The sequence below is a fragment of the Peromyscus californicus genome, unplaced genomic scaffold (assembly GCF_007827085.1).
Source record: "Peromyscus californicus insignis strain IS unplaced genomic scaffold, ASM782708v3 Scaffold_3__1_contigs__length_106647218, whole genome shotgun sequence".
Lineage (NCBI taxonomy): Eukaryota > Metazoa > Chordata > Mammalia > Rodentia > Cricetidae > Peromyscus > Peromyscus californicus.
The window spans coordinates 53,925,072-53,950,362 of NW_026294551.1; the positions used below are offsets into that span (position 1 = coordinate 53,925,072).

General features: G+C 48.9%; 2 protein-coding genes and 1 non-coding gene across 3 annotated transcripts; all 3 read right to left on the minus strand.

Moving 5' to 3' along the window:
* Window positions 1–298: 298 nt before the first annotated feature.
* LOC128123522 (U6 spliceosomal RNA) lies at window positions 299–401 on the minus strand. The gene has a single exon (XR_008222703.1). It is a non-coding gene; the product is annotated as a U6 spliceosomal RNA (small nuclear RNA).
* Window positions 402–4,670: 4,269 nt separating this feature from the next.
* Window positions 4,671–7,884, minus strand: Rpl26 (ribosomal protein L26). Its single transcript, XM_052756309.1, has 4 exons — window positions 7,754–7,884; window positions 6,863–7,035; window positions 5,797–5,937; window positions 4,671–4,843 (listed from the first exon to the last, which is right to left on the minus strand). Exons 2-4 carry the CDS (start codon window positions 7,028–7,030, stop codon window positions 4,715–4,717), a joined length of 438 nt encoding a protein of 145 aa, XP_052612269.1. The 5' UTR covers window positions 7,031–7,035; window positions 7,754–7,884; the 3' UTR covers window positions 4,671–4,714.
* A 6,304-nt stretch (window positions 7,885–14,188) lies between these two features.
* Window positions 14,189–15,210, minus strand: Rnf222 (ring finger protein 222). Its single transcript, XM_052759857.1, has one exon. It carries the CDS (start codon window positions 15,208–15,210, stop codon window positions 14,575–14,577), a length of 636 nt encoding a protein of 211 aa, XP_052615817.1. The 3' UTR covers window positions 14,189–14,574.
* Between the last annotated feature and the right edge of the window lie 10,081 nt (window positions 15,211–25,291).

Sequence of the window (25,291 nt, forward strand, 5' to 3'; positions counted from 1 at the left end):
CAGGAAAGGCACAAAGCTACTCAGAGAAACCCTGTCTCGAAAAACCAAAAAAAAAAAAAGGGACACTTGTAGGGACAAATGGGAGCTGGAGAGGTGACACAGTAGTTAAGAGCATTACATGCTCTTGGAGAGGACCAGGGTTCGGTCCCAGCACCCACGTGGCAGCTCACAACCATCTGTAAACTCCAGTTCCAGGGGGTCCAGTGCCCTCTTCTCCTTGGGCATCAGGCACTCACTGTGCACATATGTACATATAGACCCAACACTGCTATCCATAAGTCTTAAAAGACTAGAATGAAAAACTATAGAATGCTTCATGAATGTATGTGTCATCCTTGCACAGGGACCACACTGCTCTTTTCTGGATCATTCCAACTGTAGTACGTGTGCTGCTGAAGCAAGCTCTCTCACAATCTTTTGAAACTTTCAAGTAATTGGAATCCATGTGATCCTCACGCCTCCTGAATGCCAGGTGTTCACCACCATGCCTAGCACAACAGCATATTTTTTGAAAAACAAAACATGAGGACAAAATATATTCCTAGCTGAGAACAGCCTATGGTGCACCAGTGGGGTGATCTCAATCCTGACACTGAGATACGATAATATGTCGAAGGCTGTTTGGGTCGGGGGATCCACTTCCCCTCTGCACTGCCAGCATGAAGCCAAGGAAAGAGATGTCTGCATCTGCAAACCTCCTGGGAAAGAAAGCGGAGCTGTGGCTCACAGCACCCCTCACCCACCAGCACAGTGGGTGGCTGTGTCACCAGGGCAGCGAAGCAACCAGGAGGTGGAAGGTCAGCCCGAGGGAGGGGATGTAACAGTCCCAGTAAGTCGGGCCTCCTACACCCTGCTAGATTATTACAAAGGACAATGTCTTGGAAGGAGAATGGAATGTGACCTACTGGCCCAGGACAGAACGAGACTTTGGACCCTAAAACAAGCAGGGAAATGATGTCCTTTCCTCTCTAAAAATAATGCAGCTTCCCTTCATACGCAATAGCATTGGCTCATCCAAAAGGTAACGGCAGGGGCTGGAGAGATTGCTCAGCAGTTAAGAGTACATGGTGCCTCACGACCATTTTTTTTTTTTTTTTTTTTTTTTTTGGTTTTTTTCGAGACAGGGTTTCTCTGTGTAGCTTTGCGCCTCTCCTGGAACTCACTTGGTAGCCCAGGCTGGCCTCGAACTCACAGAGATCCGCCTGGCTCTGCCTCCCGAGTGCTGGGATTAAAGGCGTGCGCCACCACCGCCCGGCCTCACGACCATTTTTAACTCCAGTTCTAGAGGATCTGATAACCTCCTTTGGCCTCCACGGGCACCAGGCATGTATAGTGTACGCACACACATACAGACCAAACATCCCTACACAGAAAATAAATCTTTTAAAAAGTAATGGTAAAGGCCCAGTGGTGGTGGTGGTGGGTGCACACCTTTAATCCCAGCACTTGGGAGGCAGAAGTCTCCAACACTTCGTAGAAGGTAAGATCTGCCACTGTTGGTGGCTAAAGTCCCCTCATATGTGTGAACTTACTTCTCTTTGAGGTAGGCTGTTATTGTCCCCCAAGAGGAGGGACCCAGCATGAAGGACAATCAGAATAGTTTCTACTGGGCTCTGGAACATCTGGAAGACCGATGTGGAGAATAAAAGGCTGTAAATCCTTCTTTCTCCCCTGTGCACATCTCTGCAGAATCAGTCATTATTTTATTTTGATACAGGGTTTCTGTGTGTGACCCTGGCTGTCCTGAAATTCACTCTGTAGACCAGGCTGGCCTTGAACTGCCTACCTCTGCCTCCCAAGTGCTGGGATTAAAGGCCTGTGCCAGCATACTTGGCTTGCAGAATCATTTATTCGTCTAGCTCTCCAAAAACCTTCCATGAGCTACTTTCTTCTAGGCCTTGAGAACGTAGCAGTAGAGATACTTTGCCTGGATCACAGTCAATCTGATTCTGAATTGTGACCCACACTAGGTTTTACTCTGCTCTTCTCTGATGGAGCAGCGACCTCAAGCCAACTTTTGTTTTGTTCCAGAGACCTGTTGTTTCCATGATGATCAATCACTTCCTGGAGTGTACTGACCTGTGCCAAGAATACAACATGATTTTATATTCTTGAGGTGTACATGAGAGGCAGACTCAAGCCAAGATCCAGTCAATTCTGACCTACATTTAAATATTTCAAGCAGATCACACAATTCTTCCTGCATATCACTGAGAATACAGTATATATATGCTCTTAACTGCTGAGTCAACTCCCCAGCCTCCAATGTGTTTTTTTTTTTTTTAAGTTTTTATGTGCCCACAGAGGCCAGAGGATGGCATCAGGATCCCTTAGAAACTGGAATTCAGACAGTTGTGAGCTGTCAAGTGATGTTGGGAACTGAAGCTGGGTCCTCTGCAAAGAAATGTTCCTAAGTGCTGAGCCATCTCTCTAGCCCCCACGCCCAACTTTTTACAAGTGTGTTGGGGACCTGAAGTCGCGTCCAAATGCTTATGTTGCAAGCACTTTACTTACAACTGAGCCCCAGCCCCAGGGTTTAAGTACATTTTCTTAAGGAGGTTTTCTCTTTTAGAGACAGGATTTCTCTATGCAACACTTCTGGCTGTCCTGGGACTCACTCTGTAGACCAGGCTGGCCTTGAAATCAGAGTTCCACCTGCCTCTGCCTCCTGACTGCTGGGATTAAAGGTATGCACCACCACTGCCCGGTCCTCAGTATGTTTTCTTATGCCCTGGTAAGTCAGCTTTCCTGAGTGATCTGGGCTGGCGGGGTAGGCGATCGATCAAAGAACTGGTTCTCAAGTCCCTCCCTCCCTCCTCCCCATTTTTGGCTTTGACTTTTCCTGCCTCCGAATGTCATTCCACAGAGCTTCCAAATCAGCCACCTTCCTGAAGCACTAAAACTCCAGCTCACCACCACCTCTCCTTCACTGAAGGGCCTGCACCACTGCAGAAGCCCTGTTTTACATTCTCTCAACTGGCTGAGATGTCAACAGCCTACAGGTTGAGGCTGAGGATTCTCTCCACCTGCACCCCTTCATGGCTGCGGCGCTGAGTACAAAAGGTGTTCCAAGTCACGGTCAAAGGCAAAGCTTACAAGAATTTGGTAATGATGCAGCGAACCCACGTCTACATTTGGGAATTCCCTTCCTGACTTCACGGCTCACTAGGGTGAGGCTACTGGGGCTGGTTTTCTTACAAAAATGTAAATACAACCAGACATGGTAGATCTGAGCTCGAGGCCAGCCTGAGTAGTACCAGGACGGCCAGAGCCACATAGCGAGACCCTGTTTCAAAGTGGGGAAATGCTAGCATTCCTCACAACCAGGTTTTGATAAAACATTTAACCCGGCATCCTGCAAGGAAACCCAACTTATCCCTGAGGTTTAGGTATGGTCTTAACTGCACATTGGAGCCTGTTTATTCCAGAGTGGGTTTGGGCTATCTCCTTGTGCTAACTCACATGTCCCAGGGTTCCAGGCTACCAGCTTTATTTACTTTTGGTTTTTCAAGACAGTTTCTCTAACAGCCTCAGCTGTCCAGGAACTTGCTCTGTAGACCAGGCTGTCGTCAAACTCACGAGACCTGCTTGCCTCTGCCTCCCCAGTACTGGGATAAAGTTTGAGGAACCATGCCTGGTCAAGGCTGCCAGCTTTCAAACGCAGGTGAAGTAGGACTTGGGAACTGGACAAGCAGCCATCTCACTGCTGGACCCTGCCCACCTCTGCTGCAGCTATGGACTCAATGTACTCGATGTTCCAGTCACTATTCCTCAAGATACCTGGCACCAACTCTCCAGACTTGGTTCAAGAACTGTGATTTGGGGGCCAGAGGACTTATCTTGCTAATATGACCCAGGCTAGCCTCAAAATCCTTTTGCCTCCAGCTCAGCTGACATTTCTGATGTACGCCCCCCCTCCCCCCCCCCCCCCCCGCTGTTTGCTAGACATATTGCAACCCACAGGTTAGCTATCACCTAACGGCACTGATGCAACACTACTCCAGGAAAATGATCAAATTCTCACTGTAGTGGGATCACAGCAGCCACTGTTTAAAGCTAGACTTTCTATCCAGTGAGACAACTGCAAGTGTTTTTCCAAGCCAGGAGAGAAGGCTTAATGGTTCGAGAGCCAGCTGCTCCTCCAGAGGACGTTCTCTTCTGGGCACTCACATTTGGCTAAAGGGGATCTGATGCCCTTTTCTGGCCACCGAGGCATGTAGTGCACATACATGCACAGACAAGAGCCACAAGGGTAAATCTTGGTTTTTTCCTTCCCCCAGTGAATTTTAAGTAGTTTAGGCACGTGAGAGATGGTATCCACCCCCCAAGCCTGACCATCTCTGGACTCTCAAGACGGGAGAACTACTCCGACCTCCATACATGCACCATGAAGTATGTCCCTACCCCAAAGTAAATGTACTTTATTCAGACACCAGCCCATTGGCAGTGTTCTCAACTGGCCATTCCTGTAAACCTGCTCAATAAGCCCCTCAGGATACAATCCACCCCAAGATGCTGAGGCCTAATACATTTGACAAATACAAAAGCAAAACACCCTCACATAGTAATGTTTGGGGTCAAGCCATGTGAGGGTGGCTGTCCTTTCCAGATCCAAAGACTGACAGCAGAATAAGCCAACAAGGTACCTTTCAAAACACGACACAAACCAGGACTATTTAAACAGTCTTTAATGAAAGCTGTGTAGGACACATCCCTACTCCTGCATCTTCTCAATCGTTTCTTCCTTGTATTTGCCCTTCTCCTTTCCGACTTGTCGAGACTTGGCTTTCCTTTCCAGGATCTTTTTGCGGTCTTTGTCCAGCTTTAGCCTGGTGATAACCACCTGCAGAAAAAGAAACCACCTGAAGCTTTAACCAATTACCTAGGCCCAACTAGAGGTGCCATCCCATTTCCATTCCGATTAGGCGGTGGATGCCTTTTGAAAATTCTGCAAGTGATCAGTTTTGGAACAGAGGCTCAGGGCTGGAACCATTAGCCTGTACCTCCAGTCCAGACTGGAGTGAGAGAAGCCAAAGACCCACTGTATCAACACTGCACTAAGGACAAAAGACCAAGAACTGGCCACTGTGTTTGTAACCCTGAAAACCAAGTCAGTGGGAGGCAAAAAATAGGATTGGAGTCTGCTACAAACAATGTTCTTGCTGATAAGAGACACCCCCCCCAAGAGGCGATGTGCTGGGCTGCAGAGCCGACCAACAGACCCACGTGCATACATTGACAGTGCAGTGACTATGTAGTGGGGAAGGGAAAAAGAAAACACGGCACAACTTCAATACTGACATGGAGGTCTTAATTACATCTTAGCACTAAAGCATAAGCCCTAATACTCGGTATTAGGTGGTCACTGTGTTCATTACCTATACATTAAAGATTCCAATCACAAATTTGGGATAACTGGCATGAAGTCTAGGACAGTTATCTATTATGAGATGCTCTATTTTGGCTTAGACACAACCAGGTTGCGGGATTACAACCTCAGCTTTAGGTTGCTTTCCAACACCGGTGGCTTAACCCACGTCGTAAGGGTGTTAGAAACTGGCTACTGCTCACTCAGTTCTACTGGACATGCACCATCAATCAGGGCTGAAGCTCTACTCATCCCATTTCTCAGACTTCAAGGACACTGATTTCTGAAGGTCTCAGTAACCCCAAATTTCAGAACTACAGCATTGCTTTAAGACACATTCCAGCACACCCAGCAACGGGCCACCCCAGGGAGCCCCATAAAAAATCACCCCAAGTGCTGCGGTTTCCTTTCCTCTCCAAGACACCCACCTTGCTGGGGTGGATGCCCACATGGACGGTTGTGCCGTTAGCCTTTTCTCGCTGCACTCGTTCGATGTAGATGACGTATTTCTTCCTGTACACTTGAACCACTTTGCCAATCTGCTGGCCTTTGTAGTGTCCTCGGACAACCTGAATTCAAGTTAAAAAATACGTGATGAAGAGCAAGAGTTTCATGGTGTAAACCAGAACATCTGAACCCATCTGCTCACCTTCCCCCACCCTTTTGCCTTTTTGAGATGGGGTTCCTCTATGTAACAGCCCTGCCTGTCTTGGAACTCGTTCTGTAGACCCGTCTGGCCTCGAACTCACAAAGAATCGCCTGCCTCTGCATCCCAAGTGCTGGGATTAAAGGAGTGCACCACCACACCTGGCTAAACCGCTCACCTTTAACAGGTCCACATATTTTCCTTTTTGGGGGTGGGGGTGTTATTAGGGTTCAAATCCAGGAATTGCACATACTAGGTAAACACTATTAACTATATCTCCAACCTTAAACCCTTTGGTCTGGAAATTAGCAAAGGCAGGCTGTTGAAAGGTAAAAGCCCACTCTGACTTTTTTGCACACAAGTAGTCCAGACTGTTTCCAAGGTCTACTGGCAAGTCTGGAATTAACAAGGCAGAGACCCATGGCTGTTTTCAGCCCATACTGATCATGTCTGGGAAATTGTGTCATTTTATTTGAATGGGCATTAACCTCATGAATAGTACTGTCGAAAAGTTTTAGGGACTGCCAGAATTTACCAGTCACTAGTTGCAAATGACACCTACAGAAATTTTTCACACAAACAACTTTCCAATTTACCAGAGAATAGGAACCCCTCACATCGATTAGGACATTAGCTGCCAGAACAGTTACAATAAGAGTTGAGGTGGGGACCAAAAAGCAACTCTTCCAAACCTAAATGCAGACACGATTAAATGAAAGATAGGGAATCGTTCCTGTGGCCGTACGTTTGCTCACTGAAGCGACAGTGGACGAATTGTCTGGATTTCTTTTTTTCTCCGACCAATAATTGGAAAATTCTACTAAAACTCATTAAGCAAGGATTCATACCTGAACTTCATCATCCTTTCGAATGGGCATAGACCGAACATTGTACTTCTGCCTCAGCTCTTTGGAAAGAGGGGAAGACATGATCTTCCTCCGAATGTGAGAAGGTGCATTGAAATGCCGTTTGCGGTTCTTGCTTCGGTCCGAAGTCACAAAGGGATTGAACTTCATTTTGGCTAAAACAACAAAACCCCAGAGACCCGTTAATGCCTCGCGCCTCAACCGGCTCCCCAAGCAGCATCAATTCATTTAGAAAGTAGAAAACGTCCACTGGAAGATGCCACGTTCGGTTACTCCATGAGACCTCGCCACCTCCAAGTCTTAGCTTTACGTGGATTTTTTTTTTTCCCCTTTCAGAGTGGAACCTGCCATCAGGGGCACAGTTATCTTAAACCTCAAGTGTCTCGTGGGGGTCGCACTTTTTCATTGGGACAAAGCACGGCGACCACTTAACTTTGCACACAGCTGAAGTTTTTGGAGGCGTCGGCCTCTTGCCTTCCCATTTACGGGCCCGAGTGTGAGTGCGTTTGCCCGTCCAGAGCGCACCAACACCGGGGCTCCCCACTTGAGCCTGGGAACTGGGGCAGATCGCGCATCCGCAAACCCTTCCAAGCGGCGAGAGGACTAACAAGCCGATGGCTCGAGACTAACTAACTAACTAACTCCGTCTCCACTGGCCCCCGGCGGCCTTCGGGCCCGCCGGTCTGTTCCCGGCCCCTCTCCAGCCCCGCGGTCCCCGCGGCCCCCGGCGAGGACACAGGCTGAGCTCATCCCGCACGGCTCCCTGGCTGACGTCGGGCCAGCAAGGCCGTCTCGGGGGCCCCGGGACAGAAAGCCTCGCTGCCTAAGCGCGGATGGCAGCGGATGACCCGCGACGACCCGCCAAACACTCACCGGCTACGATCCCGCGATGGCCGCAAAAGGAAAGAGGGCTCTACCCGACTTCCGGTTCTGTAAGTTGACGAGAGATCTCGCGAGAGGCTCGGGACGAGCAGGGAGAGGAGGTTGAGCGAGAAGAGGAAACTAGGAATGGAAGGTCAGCGTCGCCTAGCGGCTCGGAGGGGGAACTGCGAGGAGTCCCGGTGTCATCCGTTCGAGGTGTGGGTGCTCGGCGGAGTCCCTGGAGAAGGAAGTGCCCGGGGGATGGAGAGGGCTGCTTAGGGTTCGTAGGCCGGGAAGATGGAGAAGATAGTGGACCTGGACGACCCCAACCTTACACTCCTGGGCGCCGGGCGTCCTTCTAACCGGGAAAGCGCAAGTCCTAGTTAGCCGCCAAGTGGCTCTGGGACCTTGGCCAGACGGTTACCTAGGTGACTTGGCACTCACCATCCCAAAGGCGTGGGCTTGGCCAAGGAGTTAGTCCTTATAATTAGCTCCAGCCCTCCGTCCCCATATCTGGGTAGGTTCTGACGGCTCTGGGTCTTTCTCCGAGACTGCGATCGTCCCCCACCTGGATGGTCGGAACTAGAGCTTGGCTCGCTAAGGATGCCAAGGTTGCTGGTTCAGATCACACTTAAGGAAACAGACCCTGGAGGGCTGTCCGTGCAGACTAGTGTACTCTTTAAAACTACAGCTACAAAACACTTCCTGCTCTCAGTTCCAGATCGGGTGGAGGCAGGGCAAGGGGGTCCGCTTCCTTGCAGATGGATTCTGAGGCATCGGTTTCTGTTGAATGAATAACATAGGTGTCATATTGACAGGAGGTACACATTTCATAAGACACAGGGAACTTTTGCTAGGCACATGCTTCTACGCCCTTTACATTACTAACGTCTTTATGCTGATGCGGGTGTATTGTCCTCAGTGCACAGATTAGGTAACTGAGCCACAGAGCCGTGAGAGGAAGGACCTATGATTTACAGCAGAACCGGTAGGCTGGCTCCCCAGGCAACCCTGGAAACTATATGGCTTCTTTTGTAGGAATCTCCTGTCAAGTTGAAGAGAGAGAAACCACACCTTTGAGGGTTCAAAGTAGAGTCATGTATTTTCATGATTTTAAAATAGTTGTGCTATCAAATATTCTGTAAAGGAAGGAGCTCCAATTTTTTATGTAATTGAAAATTTGAAAACTGGGCAGTGGTGGCACACACCTTTAATCCCAGCACTCGGGAGGCAGAGGCAGGTGGATCTCTAAGTCTGAGCCCAGCCTGGTCTACAAAGTGAATTCCAGGATGGAGAGGGCTACAAAGAGAAACCTTGTCTCAAAAACAAAACAAAACAAGAGAAAGAAAAGGAAAAAAACGGAACAAAACCAGCAATTCTAGTCAACAAATGCTGATGGCGGGCCCTTCATGGGCCAGCCTTGAGCCACGGAGTGACAAGATAATTCCAGATTTGTTCTTGCAGGAAGTCATGATCTAAGAGGTAGATAGACATGGGAAGCAGCAAGTTCAGGATCACAGGAAACTGGAGCCAGCTGCCCTTAGCTCTGGGGTCAGGCAGACTTCCTGGGTGAGGCCAGCCCTGACTGAGGCTTTTTTTTTTTTTTCTCGAGACAGGGTTTCTCTGTGTAGCTTTACGCCTTTCCTGTAACTCACTTGGTAGCCCAGGCTGGCCTCGAACTCACAGAGATCCCTGACTGAGTTTTGAAGAATGCTAAAATTAGCTCCACGAGGCAGTGGGATAGCTTGAGGGAAAGGATGAGGCGAGGAGGTGAGAAGCAGATGGCCTTTTTTTTTTTTTTTCAGGAACTAGGTTCTGTGGCTAAAGAAAGAGGCATTTAGAGAGAAGCCCCGGGTTCTGGGGCCCTTAGGGAATGCCCACAGCTCCTGCCCTTCCTCCTTTTCAGACTCACTAGCTTGCTTTCAGGAAGAGCTGGGCGGTGGTGGTGCAGGCCTTTAATCCCAGCACTCAGGAGGCAGAGACAGGTGGATCTCTGTGATCCGCACAGAGATGCAAATTGCCAGGAGCCCAGTTACAGTCTTATAGGCTGCTTATCACAGCCAGTGCCTGTTGGTGTCCTGGCTCCACCTTCTGTCTTCTCCTCCTTCCTGGACCAGAAAGATCCTTTAAATTGATGCTCTAGGATCATTTTGAAGCAGGTCTTTGTAAAGATGAGATGCATCGAAGCAGGGATTTTTATCCAAATTTCACACCTAAATTGAACTATGTGTGTTTTTCTAGACACCAAGGCACCATATTCATTCTGCAGGTATGCATTACACAAATTTTATTTTTTATGTAACTCTTATCCTTTATGTAGCGCTCACTATTTACTAAATTCTGTGCCCAGTTCTGTAAGCTCTAGCCTCCCCCGAAGGAGCACTTTGCCCAGAAGGAGGAGACACAAGGCAGCAAAGAGACATAATACAATGGTCCCAGGAAGAAGATGGGATGCGGTGTATGTAGGAAATACAGCAACAGTCAGTTCACCTGAGGTAGGGTGCAGGAAAGTGTCTTTTCATTGTTTCTGGAGAGTCAAGCCGGGGAAGCAAGTTCTATGTTCTATCTATTTACCTGTCAAATCTTATCTTCCTATTCTTTAAGCAGCTACCTTTCCCAAGATAGTTGCTGAAGTGATACAAAAATTTAGGAAAATAAGGAAAAGAAGAGAAAGGGGGAATCAAAGCAAACACATTGAAGCCGGGGTGGGGGTGGGGTGGTGTGATGGTGGTGGTGGTGGTGGCGGCGGCGGCGGCGGCGGCGGCGGCTGCGGATGCCTTTAATCCCAGCACTCAGGAGGCAGAGGCAGGTGGATCTCTTGTGAGTTGGAGGCTAACCTGGTCTACAGAGCGAGTTCCAGGACAGTCAAGGCTACACAAAGAAGCCCAGTCTCGAAAAACCAAAACAAACAAACAAACAAACCAAACATATTGAATGATGGGACCCAAAGAAATCCACAAGAATTTAGGAACACCATCAAGATGAAACATTTTTTGTACTTCTTGGTACCTGTTATGAGAAGACGTCATGTGTCCAAATCAGACGAAGCAGCCCTACAGAGCGAGTACCCGACACTCTTAAACCATAGGACCAGTGCTTTGGCAGGGCTCAAGTGTTCTTTTTAAAGTTATTTGTAATTTTGAATATTTATTTTATGTGTATATTATTGGTGAAATTATTAAGGCCACTCCACGTAGTTAAAAGGGAGGTTTATTTTGTGGGATAACTTACAAGTGAATGGATAGGTTACAGAGTCTGAGAAAGGCCTGGCGCAGTCCGGTCGTGTTCTCTGGAGAACTCTGCTCGGTCTACCTCCAGTGTCCAGGGTCCAGGAACCAAGAGTCCCACGCATCTCTTGGCCCTGCCTTGTAGGCGTGACAGTTACCGAACCCTCAATGGGGGGTTGGAACTTCCAGATCAAAGCTGGAATGGCTACCCACTACAGTATATGTTTTGCCTGCACATATATCTTTATGCAACATGTGCATGCCTGGTGCCTGTGGAGACCCGAAGAGGGTGTCGGAAGCCCTGGGACTGGAGTTCTAGATGGTTGTGAGCAGCCTTGTGGGTGCTGGGAGTTGAATCTGGGTCTTCCAGAAGAGGAGCCATTGCTCTTAACTGCTGTGCTGTCTCTCTGGCTCCACTTTACAATCTTTTTTTTTTTTTTTTTTTTTTTTTTTTGGTTTTTCGAGACAGGGTTTCTCTGTGTAGCTTTGCGCCTTTCCTGGAACTCGCTTTGGAGACCAGGCTGGCACTTTACAATCTTATTAATGTAGTGTATGAGTGTTTGGCCTGCTACATGCAGTGTACATCACATGGTATGTCTAGTGCCCATGGAGACCAGAAGAGGGCATCAAATCCCCTGGAGTTGGAGTTACCGACGACGACTGTGAACCACTGTGTGGGTGCTGGGGATGAAACACATGTATTCTGGAAGAACAGTAAGAGCCATTTCTCCGGCCCTCAAATATTCTTGGGATGGTCTCCCATCTGGGAAAGAGGAGTGTTCACTAAAGACTATCTGTAGTATTGATTATTTTTCAATTGTATTTTATTTATTTTTCTTTCTTTTTGGTGATAGGTGTTGAACCCAGGGTCAATCTCCTGCTAAGCGCTTTCTCTACCACTGAGCTATCCTCTCAGGCCTTTATTCAGGTTCTGAATAAACATTTGCTTGACTTAAAAGTCCAAAATCATAAAAGACAAAGTGAGGTCTTCCATCCCGTCAATTTCTCATCCCTTTCCATGATTAATCATTATATCAGTTGTTTTCTTTTTTTTTTTCTATTTTCCCCAGGTAATGCACATATAAACAAGCAGGATTTTGTTTTGTTTTGTGTTTTGTTTTTTTGAGACAGGGTTTCTTGGTGTAACAGAAACCTTGGTGTTAACAGTCCTGGCTGTCCTGGAACTCACTCTGTAGACCAGGCTGTCCTGGAACTCACAGAGATCCGCCTGCCTCTGCCTCCCAAGTGCTGGGATTAAAGGTGTGCACCACCTTACGGCTGGAATATATTTATTTATTCCCCTTTCCACATACATCATAGTGTCCAGGACCCAGTGTCCTGTGCCTGGCTTGCCTCTTTAGGACTGCAGGCCCTGGACCTCAAGGTTAATAACACGTGGCTGTTGATGATCACTTCGGGTTTTTCTAACCCTTTGTTACTACAAATACAACCACAATTATATAGCATTGTGTGTAAGCCACCACCCATCTAGACAGCTGGACCAAGAAGACACATTTCTAGAACACAAATTGCTGGGCCAAAGTGGAAATTGAGTGATATGTGTCAGATTTCATTTGATAAGGCTTTCCAAACATTCATTCCCACCACCAGTTCATCTGCTGCCGCCACCCCCAGCCTCACTCACTGGCAGAGCAGGATTTAATAAGCTAACTGGTAAACGGAGGCCATTGGTTTTGATTTCCATTTCTTTTACAAGTGAGTGTCAGTGTCCCAGGGGTTTTGGGATCTGAATATTCAGTCTAGAGAATCATTCACGAGTCTACACACATTGCAAAGCCTCTGGACTCTGAGAAAATATATACTTTTATTTTAAAAATAGCTTTAGGCCTTTTGTTGAAAACGAAAGAAGCAGCTTCTACAAGTGGCAGCTGAACAATATGAAAACATCACAGGTAGTTTGGAAAAGACTCGGCAAACACGACAGAATCTGAGAGGCCTTGAATCAGTTCCCTAGAAGCTCATGACACTGGTTAGCACAGCCTGCCGAGGTGGACGCCGACTCCCAAGACTGCAAGGTCATGTTCCTTTTGTTTCTCGAATAAATATTGTCCACCTCCCACAATCTACGTGTTCCCTCCACATGCACACAGCACCTGTGTTCTCTAGTCTTAAAAGGCGTACGAAGCAGCTGGTGAGTACCCTAAAGCAGCTCTGCTTTGTCACATACATCCCCTGTAGGATGAGCCGCCGCTTCCCTAATGGCCCCCAGATGTCAACCATGCAGACATCGGAGAACTAGCTAAGAGTTCTTTCTTTCCACACAGACAGTAAACTTCTGAGGAGAAGGGTATAAGTGGCAGATGGGCTTAGCTACTGGCACACCCTGAATGCCAACCCCCTCCTATTTGTGACAGTAGCTGGAGGTCCCTGTTGTTTTCAGTCAGAAGGCACTAGCTTCCTCAAGAGAGGACCCACTCTGAGGCTTTCCTTATAGGCTTCGTCAGTGAGGTACCCAGCCACTCCATCGTGCGGCGCCTGGCCCTCAGCATTTGTTGAGACAGCAGTGTCACTGACGAGCACATGTGTTTTCTTCCCCACCCTTCCTCACCCAGCTCAGCCCTCGAGAATCCACCTGGGAAACTGGCCCAGCTGGTGTGGCCTCTAATGAGTGGTTGGGTCATGAGGAGGTGGACTTGGCAGGGAGGGAGGCGGGAGCCCCCAGGGGTTAATTTGCTCACATAGCTCTCAGCTGACTCAAGTCTCACCTGTAGGGCGTCCCCTCCACCCCTTGCCTTTTATTTTACCCTTGAGAACCCCAAGACTCAAAATCAGGTCTGCTCCTTGGGCAGGAGGAGGTTTGCAGAAACCCCGCCTCTGTGGCCGTTCTGCCTGCCGTGGCCTCTTTCACGTCGTCCCCTGTTGTGATCTTGACTACCCAGAAACCCCTTTTCCTGTTGCCCCTCACCTCCCTCCCCGGTCCTGAGATCATCTTCTCCCTCAAAGAAGACCTTTCAAGATGGTGGGTTGGAGACAAGAAGACTTAGCAGCGCGATGCTTGAGGGTCATATTTGGAGCTAAGAGGCCGGGAAACTGGAGTTGGGACCCTGTATCAACTTCTGTTTGTTCCTGAGAGCACAGTAGAGAATCCTCTGAGGGAGTTCTGGCCTGGAAGAGGCCTTCCATGGGGCCCCACTCGGCAGGGCCGGTCAGCAGAACTTCCTTATACCTAGAAGGTCTACCTGGCTTTAGCTTGGTTGCTTGGCAGGTAAAGTCTGTAACCCTAGAGGAGGGCAGTGGCCACCCACCTTCTAGCTTGCTTAGTTCCAGCCTAGAGAAGAGGTGCTTATTGGGGAGTCTCATGAGGCCACACCTGGGGAGTCAGCTGCTCGGTTCAGCGCTAGCCTAGGAGGATCTCTGCCCCTCCGCATCCCAAAGCCCTCGCTGACAAGGGATGGAAAGGCTGGAGACAAAGCCCTTAAACTTCCAATTTAGCCCCACCCACTCTGAGCCTAGCACCTCCCTTGGGAGCTTGCTTGTACCAGGGCTGCACTGGGACCCTCCACCCTCTCCCAAGCCATGGCCTGCGCAGCACGGAGCACAGCTTCGAGGCCGGGCCTCGCTCCTCTGTCCTCTGCATGCCGCCACTCAAGCCTGCTTCCTCACCAGCAGCACCCAGGGCAGGATGGCAGCTACCACGGCCACCACGGCGATGAGGGTGATGAGCAGAAGGGCCCGAGACCTGCAGCAGAAGGAGCGGGTGGCGCTGGGAGCTGGGGACGCCTCGGAGATCTCCGCCAGGCTGCGTCGGGGCAGCACACTGTCCTGTTCCCCCAGTGGCATCCCATGGCGGCTGATGATGAAGATCTGTGACTCTCGGGGCAGGGTGGGCAGCAGGTCCAGGGGGAGCTGAGCCCCCTGGCTTGGCGATTGTCTCCAGACCTGCTGGGAGACAGCCAGGGGGTTTGTGTGGCCCCCACGGTCCGGTGAGGGCATAGAGGGCAGGCCCACGGGCACGGTCAGGGTCTGTGAGCTCTTGTCCAGCATGGAGGGCCAGCGGGAGCTCTTTTTGCTGAGGAAGGTGACGTAGCGGCAGATGGGGCAGACAATAGTCCTCTGCACCTGTCCATCCACCCGGGTGGAGAGCAGGTACTTGACCAAGCAGTCGTGGCAGAACACATGGCCGCAGCTCAGGGTCCGGCTGGCGCCCTCCAGATCCCGGAACTTCTCGTAGCACACAGGGCACTCGCTGCCCGAACTGTCCTTGCTCTCCCCTTCTGACATGGCCCCTCAGAGAGAGCAGGCTTCAGCTGGGGACGGGAGGGAGAAGGAAAGGCTGTGAACATCTGGGAGTTTCTCCTTCTTTCCCTCCCTTCCTGACTCCCGCTCACATCCCCTCTCCACCCGTTCTTTCTCCTGTTGCTTTCTCCCACTCTTTTCTGGCTCTCCTTGGAGGCCTACCTGGGTCAAACTAAGACGTAGGGCCTAGGATCCATAGAGGGGTTGTGCAGGTTCTCCTGGGGCTGGCAGCAGGAAACAGGTAAGATCCCAACAGTGCTAGGCTTGGGTAGGAAGTGTGTGGAGTGGGATGAATACCTGAGGTACCCGATGCCTCCACAGCTATGACAAGCACTGTTGACGTCATCACCTCACCTCTTCCTGATTCAAGGACTGACCTGCCCCCCCCCCCCCGGGGGCAAATAGGGGCTGAGGAGATACATGGCCAGATGCATAGGCAGCCCTAGTCAGGGTTTAGTTTGGGTCTACACTACATACTACATGTACTATTCTTCAAGCTTCTCCCTCAGCGGGGCTTGGCTGATCTGTGACTGAGCTAGGATCCCATGTCTCCTACCATCACTTCCGCAATTCTGTTTCCAGTGGCAGTAGTAACCATAAAGCAATTTAAAAAAATAATAAAGCTCAGAATTTACACATGCAAATACCTGCTGGGCCCTGAGTGGTCACACACCAGCCATGTCCAATCATTCTTCAGATTCTCCTTGTGTGGTGACCAGAGGTGGGCAGAAGATTCGGATCAGCCTCAGTAAAAGTAGATTTTCACTCTTGGAGGATGTGTCTGATGTTTTGGAAATGGGCAAAATCACTGAGGTCTGATCTGGTGAAAAATGAGTGGTGAGAGTCTACACAGTGTTTGAAATCAAAGCTATGGAGTCACTCTGAAGTTCCCAGAGGGTTTCAAACCGCTCCGAGAGGAAACGGGAGACCGAGCAACTCTCTCAGCAGGACTGTGGGTGACTCTGAAGGGGAACATCTGCTTGGATGTGTGGTGATCGCAACTGTGTAGCCTAAACGTATCCAGAACAGCCTTTTGGGGAAGAACCAAAATGCTTCTGATACATGGTACCATCAGTGACAAGGACCAATGACCCCAAGATTCACTGAGGACTGCATGGCTGCCCTGAGGTCTGACAGACGACATGGTAGGAACAGGATTAGCTACCGGGAGGAAGAATCGATAAAGATCACAAATCTTTTTGGAACTACTCATACTTCCCTCCCTTTGTTTAGTTAAAAATCCCCTCTGTTGAGTTGAAAATGCATTAATATTTAAAACATTTTTTAAAGGGTAGAGGTAGTGGTGATGGGACCTGAAGCCATAGAAACAGTCCCAAATCTTCGTGGAGGTGTCTTTGGTCTCTAAGGTGGCTAATGTGGCCTCCAGGCTGGGAGATGGGAGTCCAGCACTCAGATGGTAGAATGGGTTGAATGTCTTTTCTGTTGTATTATTATCTATCAACAGCCACTGCTCCCTGTTAACATCCGAGCCCCAGTTTCTCTGTAGAATGAGACTGAGAGCTGGACATGGTGGTCCATGCCTTTCACATACTGAGTTCCAGGACAGTCAGGGCTACAGAGTGAGGGGCCTGTTTCAACAAAACAACAGAAAAGATGAGATGGACAGGCGTGCCCCCTTCCTCCCACAACTGGCGGTGGCATTGGCGAGTGAAGAGCAGGACACACAGTAAGTGCTCGGTAACGAGGGAGAACGTCAGTGCCAGGACAGCTCAAATCCTCCCTTTCCTCCTGGAGGGGGCCTGGAGACCCCTGTCACGGATCTTGTTTGCAGAGTCACACCCCTTGACAAAGGTCAGCTCTTCTCAAAGTAGAATAAGCAGACAAGATGACAACAGATGGGACACCACGGGCAGGGGGTGAGTTAGGACAGCGATAGCAAATTCTCCGCTTTGTTTCCTTATAGACGGGCAAAGTCTTAATGGAACGAACGGGCTGCTATCAGGATGATCAACACCACCAACAACACCAACAACAACACAAACTGTTCCTCTGCACCGTATAACCAACTCCCCAGGAGATACAGTGGCGACTCCTTCCATCTGCTCATTTGTCCATCTGTCCACCCACCAGATTTCAACAGCTATTTGCCAAACACTGAGATTGTACACTGGGGATAAAGAGAGATTACAAAATCCTCCATGAAGCCTAACGGACATGGATGAGTTTTCTTTTTCTTTCTTTCTTGTTTCTTGGAGACAGGGTCTCATGTAGCCCGGGTTGGCATGGAACTAGACTCTATAGCTAAGGCTGACTTGGACTCTTGGTCCCTCCTGCCTCTACTCACTGGTTTCAGGCATGGACCACCATGCTTGGGTATGAGTTGTGTTTTTAATAGATTTTTTTAGAGGAGGATCGATGACCAGTAACATAAGTTGTTTGGATAACTGAGAAATGGAGTTCAAGGTAGGCGAGAAAACTAGTGTGAATAAAAGAATATGAGGAGGAAGACAGGGTTTAGTATCGTTTAGTCAAAACATCTAGCTTTCTAAATTAGGATATTCAGCTTTAGAGAAGGGGAGGGGTATGTGTGTGACTCAAGGTCACCTGGCAGTGACAGAAAGAGAGAAGAGAAGAAAGATTCGTGGATGATGCAGAGAACGTTATTAGGCCCTGTTGATAGATAGACTGGGTGAGTAGACGTTAGCCAGGTCAGGAGTCATGCTAGGGCTGACTGGGGGAGGAGGCGTTTGCTTCTTCTCTGAGTTCTAGGAAAAGTCAAAAGGCAGTCCAGGGAGTGTCAAAGACATCTGGGTTACACACCGGAACCTCTCAGATTCACGTGCCTCAGGAGAGCCACACCATTCATGCTTGGGCCGTGCATGTCCCCCATTCTCTCAACTTCAGTTCTCGGCGTTTTCCTGGCCCCTCCCTCCTTAGTTCCTCCTTTCTCTCCATTCCGTCCGTGCTGTCCATGCTGAATGCTCTAGGGGGCCTGACTCTGTCTTCAGAGCTGGGGTGTGGGACAGACAGCACAACAGACCAACACTAGGAGCATGCTGTAGTGGGGGCACAGGCTAGCTAAGTACCATTGGAAAGCGTTCTATACCAAAGACATCCACCCCGGCGCCTTAGGAACCCGGGGCAAGGGGAGGACTGAGAAGTCTTCCTGGCTAAAGTGAGACCAGTGTTGAGTTAGTAATAAATAATTATAACAGCGGCCGTTTATTGACCACTAATTACATGTTTGGCATTTCGAATCCCTTCCTCACCGAATCCTGACAACAAGTTTGGGAGGTAGGAATTATCTCCATTTTACAGACGAGGAACCTGAGGCTTAGGGCTCCAGTAACTTTGTCAAAGTCCTAATACCAGTATAGGGAAGACCTAAGACTCGAACTCAGGACGACTTAGCTTGACAGCCCATAGGATGTATCGCTGTCTCTACTGGGGTTCAGATAGGCCTCCATGGAGGACCTTTCAGACTTGAGTAGCTGATGCAGCCCCAGAAGAAAAGTGACTACCCCCGTTTCTCGAGTGACCCTATACAAGGCTGTCCCTCTAGCCATTTATGAAGGGAGGAGAAGACAGTGGTTGGCTGAAGGGAGCCAACCTCGTGAGGCTCCTGTACCCATGCTTCTTTACAGAAACATCATATTTCCAGGATAGAGATGAGGACCAAGTGTCACCCCCCTAAGGATCCCCCTCTGCCACGAGACAGAGGGCTACTTCTAGACACCGGAGGTTCCCTCCCGGAGCCCTGGTGCAAGTTGGGCAGTTCCAGCTGACTGCTTCCCCACCCATAAGCAACACACACATTTGCTTTCTGTCTCCCTTCTCTCGCACATCTTTCCAGTTCACAGCATCGCCCCGCTCCTTCCTCCACCCCAGCCAGAATCCCCCCACCCCCACCCGCACACACTTTGACTGGTACCTGAGTGGTGTCCGTCTTTCCGTCTCCACAGAGCAGATGGAGCCACCCAGAGGCACTGGGCTGACAGCTGCTGTCACTGTCCCGGCTGTGGAGGCATTTCCTAATGACTGAGCAGGTCGGGAGGACTGCGCAGGGAAGTGAATGCTGCCCAACCCGTTTGAGGCCAGGGGTTGGGCAGCTGCTGGTGTCAGGTGATTCCAACGAGGATGCTGAGGAGCCCTGGCCTGAGTCAGAGGGTCTCATCAGGGAAGCAGTTACTCAGGGTCCCTTTGACCGGGGCTTCCCTGGTCAGGGGTCTCCCCATCTAACGGTGGGAAAATCACACATAGGGATCCCCATCTCTGACCCTATGCAGAGTAAAGGGGCCAACAGGTTAGAGCCTATGTAGGCTGTGACACCCAAAGTCCTACACGATGTTTGGTGTGATGTGCCCACGTGCGACTGTTATTCGTTAAACAGAGGGGCTTGGAGTGCCCATAGATCAACCACTACCATCATAAACAGGCACAAGCTGGTTTGGAGGGATGACTGTGAATGTTCGAAAGTAAATTTGGACAACTATCATTGATGACATTATGTATTTCATAATAACTAGTCGAGGGTTTTGAATGTTCTCAACACAGAGAAATGGTTTATCATTTATATCTGAATTTATGGATATGCCGGTCACGCTGATCTAATCATTAAAGATTGAAATGCCACGCCCCACACTCTACCCCCTACATGTGTACACTTATGTATCAATTGAAGATTAAGAGTTGTTAAAATGTATCGAGGGGCCTGGGGATGAAGAGCAGTAGTGAAGTGTTTGCTCAGTGTGCACAAAGCCCTGGGTTTGATTCCCAGCTCTGGATAAACCTGCATGTAATCCCAGCACTCAGAAGGTAGAGACAGAAGGATCACATGTTCAAGGTCATCCAGCCTGGGATGCACGAGACTCTGTCCCCCCATCACTTTTTTAAAAGTTGAGGTAGGGACTTGTGGTTAAGAGCTTGCTCTCGAAGAGGACCCAGGTTTGGTTCTCAGACCCACATGGTGGTTCCCAACTATCCATAATTCCAGTTCCAGGACATTTGATGGCCTGTTCTGACCTCGGTTGACATCAAGCACACACATAGTGCACATATGTACGTGTAGGCAAAACACACATATGTAAAATAAAATGAATAAATCTAAAAAAAAAAAAAGTTAAGCTGGGCGTGGTAATGCTCACCTTTAATCCCAGCACTTGAGAGGCAGAGGCAGGAGGATCATCTGTTTTGAAAAACCAAAAAAAAGTTGAGGCAGGAAAAAAAAATAAAAAAGCAGCGATGTGCACATACACAGAAGTCATTGACTGTGGGACAAAGGTTCAAGTGTCAGAACTGTCTGTAGGAATGATTAATGCGTGACAAAGTTTATAAGGAGAAATCTGAAAGGAGACATATCAAGCTACTAATAGGAGTTATCTTTCAAGGGATTTTTTTTTACCCTGAATATGTCTTTGTTTCTTTCTTTGTAATTTTGGAGGGGGAGGTAGGTGTAGGTGCCACTGAGCACCTGTGGAGGACAGAGGACTGGACGACGTGGGTTCTCTCCTTCCACCGTGTGGGACCAGAGGACACACTGAGGTCATCAAGCTTGGTGGGTGGTGAGTGCTCTTACCTGCTGAGCCATCTCACTGGTTCTCTCCCTCTCTTTTAAAAATCATTAGTACTGTTGTGTGTATGTGCGTGTTGTGTTGGACAGCGGGGGGTGGGGGGGTGCAGGGGGGAGTTAGGGCACATGTGCCATGACTTGCGTATGGCATTCAGGGGACTTTATACAGTTCCTTTCATCTTTACCTGGGCATGGGGATAGAACGCAGGTGTGGGCTTGTGTGGCAAACATCTTTACTCCCAACCCATCCTGCCAGCCAGTAATGTGCGTTTCTTTTGTGATCATAAACATCAAGAATAAAGAAACATCAAGGGTGAGGGAACTGGAAAATATTTTGGGGACATTCCCTCTCAGTTCCCTCGGGAGGTCTTCCTGAAAGGAAAAAAAAAAAAAAAAAAAAGGTTACTAGATGGAAAGCATAGCCAGGCGTGTGTGGCCCATGGGATGACCATTCTGCCCATCAGCCACAGTCCTGTCTCCAGGGGCATCTTGCTCCCAGACGAGGACATTCCAGAGCATCTAGTCACTTCACCAGGGACACATATCTGGGCAGGAAAGCTGTCGTGGTAGTCTCTCATGCTCTTTTTCTGGGAGCCCCGGGGACCACAGATTTAGAAAATAAAATCACAATATGCCTAGATAAATCTGGCTTTCAGATAGACACCAAATGCTTTTTGTCATCTATCTGTCTGCCAGAGTCACACCTATACTAGAAACTAAATAAGTATCTGGAACCCGCATTTAGTTGGGTCTGGTGGTACAGCTTTCTTGAGACCCTAAAACAGGCAGATCGTAAGTTCCAGGCCAACCTGTGCAATCTAGTGAGAACTTGTTTCAAGTAAAAAGATCAAAACACCCGGGGATAGAGCTCAGCAGTAGAGGGTTTATTTAGCATTCCTGAGGTCCTCGGTTCAAAACCTTGTGCTACCACCAAAAAATCATCAGATAAAATTGCAGAGTTTTCAGATCCTTCAGCAGTATGGTTTATAACTCTGTCTAGGGATTTCTGGGGGTTCCTAAGAAGTACCAGTCCTGGGGTTGGGGATTTAGCTCAGTGGTCGAGCACTTGCCTAGCAAGTGTAAGGCCCTGGGTTCAGTCCTCAGCTCCAGGGTGGGGGTGGGTGGACTGAGTCAGACCATGTGATCTGACTTGGACTTGAACTTACTTATCTGATTTTTAGAGTGATAGGAAGCTCCTAAGTCTATTTCCCCCTGGCCTGCTATGAAGCTTGACTTTGAAGATGACCCTTAATAGATAAATACTTATTATCATACTCTATCATGGTGCACTACATGTGTCCATACCTAGTAGTGACTAAAAAGAAAATGCCATGTCCCTCCGGGAAACATGATCTGTCTGTACCTTGGTGGCTTCATTCATAAAAAATGGGGATAATGGCATCTACTCTAATAGAATTGGGGCAATAAAATGAATGATGCACATGTGTCTGGAACAACATGGGTCTGTGGTAGGGTCCTGTCAGTGCTGACATCATCATCATCATCATCACATGGCAAGAAGGGAATCGAGGGGGCATGGCTATCTCCAGATTCCAGTGGCCTGGATGCTCTGGTCTTGGAATAGTAGATAAGATGCCCGTTCAAACTAACACTGTACTGAGATATCCTGGTTTTCTCTGTACCCTGAACTGTGGGAGCAGAATTTCTAGCTCTGGAGGGATGGAAGCAGGCATTTCTTCTCTGGACCGGTGAGTCTGGAGACTTTATTGGCTCCTAGGAGATAAGGCCTTCCTCAGAAGCAGGGTGTGGTGGTGCCTGTAGTCTTAGAGCTCAGGAGGCTGCAGGAGGATCACAGGTTTGGGGGCAGCCTGGGCTACATGAGAACCCGACCCAAACAACAATCACCCTTCTTGGAGAGACACTTTTGTAAAGGTAGCAGGCTTCCAGGCTGAGGAAGAATCCCAGAAAAGGTGGATGGCCACTGGCTAACTACAGGTACAATGTCTGCATGGGGTGAACATCTGGATAGACGTTCCCCAGTGCCAAAATCCCCTGGAAAACTGATTAAGAATACAATGCTTCAGGCTCTTGTGAAGGAATCACCAAAAGTTAGGAGAGACCCAGGAAGCTTCAGTCTTCATTTGTTTTTAAATATTAGAAGGATTGATGGGCAGATTTGTGATCATGCAAAATAGTGTGTACTAATGGTTGAGTCCAGGCCTTGGCTACCTGGATTCTCGTTGTCTGAACCTTTCAACTTTGCTATCCCAAGTTTTTAAAATTAGTGTTGACAAAAGAATACATTCAGAGGATTCAGCTAGGGTCCCTTCCCAGTCCTCCAATGTGGCTATTGCCATACACCTCTCCACATACCACACGTTATAGGTTCGGATATAAACCTCAGAAAATAAGTGTTAGGAGTTGGGGGCCCTTGTGCCCTCCTGGAGGGAGTATAAAATGACGTGGTGTCTGGAAAGCACTGTGGTGACAGGGTTGGGGATTTAGCTCAGTGGTAGAGCGCTTGCCTAGCAAGCGCAAGGCCCTGGAGTTCGATCCTCAGCTCAAAAAAAAAAAAAAAGGAAAGCACTGTGGCGATTCCTCGAACGTAGAATTACCATATGACCTAGCAATTTCAGTCCCGGGAATAGAGTCTTATGGTGCTGGAGATGTAGAGGAGCTGGTTAGGAGTGCTTGCTTACCGTGCAAGAGGCCCTGGGTTCAGTCCTCAACAAGGGCACAAAACCAGACACCTTGGCACACATCTGCAACCCCAGCACTCCGTGGTGGAAGCCGAAGGTTCGAGGTCAGCCTCAGCTCCTCCAGGCACAAGGGCACAGCTGGCACAGCAGCCTTTCCTCCCTGCCTCTCCTCTGCTGCGTCCTGAGCCCACTCAGCCTAGCCTGACAACAAAATGCAGGAACCAGGGAGCAAAGCTCCTGGGTCTGAAGTTTCACAGTTCTTGAGTTTTTAAGAGTTGAGCCTGCCCTCTAACCCTGACTTACGGCAGCTGAAGCTCCCTCTTTTGTCGTGGGCCCCCCTTCCGGCTGCTTTTCTCCCTGACTTCCAGGCCTCCCGCGGGCCACTGCCACCACTGGCTTCGAATCACAAAACTGAGCCTCACTGGCTGTAGAGGTGCACACCTTTAGCGCTCGGGAGGCAGAGGCAAGCTGACTTCTGTGAGTTCAAGGCCAGCCTGGACTACAGAGCGAGTTCCAGAACAGCCAGGGCTACACAGAGAAACCCTGTCTTGAAAAAAAAAAAAAAGAAAGAAAAGAAAAGGAAGAAAAGTTGAGCTCTGTTTTATACTTCAATGCCTCATCCTTAGCATCCATACCTTAAGAATACACATACTTTTCAATATCCCCAAACACAAGCAGCTGCGCCTTAGAACTGCCTTCCGTTGGAGGGGTCCAACTATCGATGCCGTTACAACCACCCAAGCCTGGGAGTTCAGGTTTGCAATTCTAATTCTGTTTTCAATAAATGGTAAAATTAACACATACTTTTAGGTTAAAAGCAAGTTCATGTGGCTGCCACCTAAAATCGTGGTCTACAAACCTTGGCATGCTCTGCCTTGGACATGTGACTGAATGTGGACTACTTGAGAGCCCTGAGCGTAAGACTCAGTTTGGCAGCCGGTCATGGTGGGTCATGCCTGTAACCCCAGCATTTGGGAGACAAACACAGGAAGGACCAGGAGTTCAAGGTCAGTCTGGGCTACAAGGTGAGACCCTGTCTTGAACAGCAAACACAAAGAAAGAAAGACGACTTCTGGACTCCTCGTGGCTGAGCCCAAGGTCAGGTTTACATACTTGACCTGAGAGCCCTTGGGACGGGGAAGCTCTAGAAGACACAAACAGCTTGGATGCCAGGAGAAACTCAAGGAAGGCCTGTGTCCGGGAAGGAGGCTGACCCAAGGGGTGGGGCACCGGGGGTGGGGAGCAGGCTAATGGCTAACCTGTGTGGGGCTGCCTTCCGCCTTCCTGACGCTCAACTGGGCTACCTACCTGTGCTTTCTGCCCTCCGACTGCCTCTCACTTGCCAGCAAAATGCCCAAGTGCAGGTGCAGGGACGGGTGAGTGACAGATGCAGGAGCAAGCGCAGTGAGGTTTGTCCTCAGGAACGCTGGAGTGGCAGCGGAGCAGTGGAAACAGAGTGGGAGGTAAGCTGCCTTTGGGGCAGGGTTTAGATAGTCATCACTCCTCACCCCAGAACCTAAGTGTTCTTTGACAGCTGAGAGGCCTCAGCTTCTGAAGCCGGTCAGGCCGAGTCAAGGACAGGATCGGTACTTTTAAAAAAACCTTTTTTAAAAAAATGATAAAAATAGTACAACATTGAAAATGAATGTGGGAAATTCATAAAAACACAGACACAAAATAAAAACACAGGATGCACGCCACTTCTACAGATAACCGGTCTTACTATTTTGGTGTTTATTCTTCCAAGATAAAATACAACCGCACATAACATATTGTTATGCTAAAATACCTATCTATTACATGCTCACAGACAATATATAATTATTTTTAAGAGAAGTGGGATCATATTGTATACATCCTTTTAAGACCTCATTTT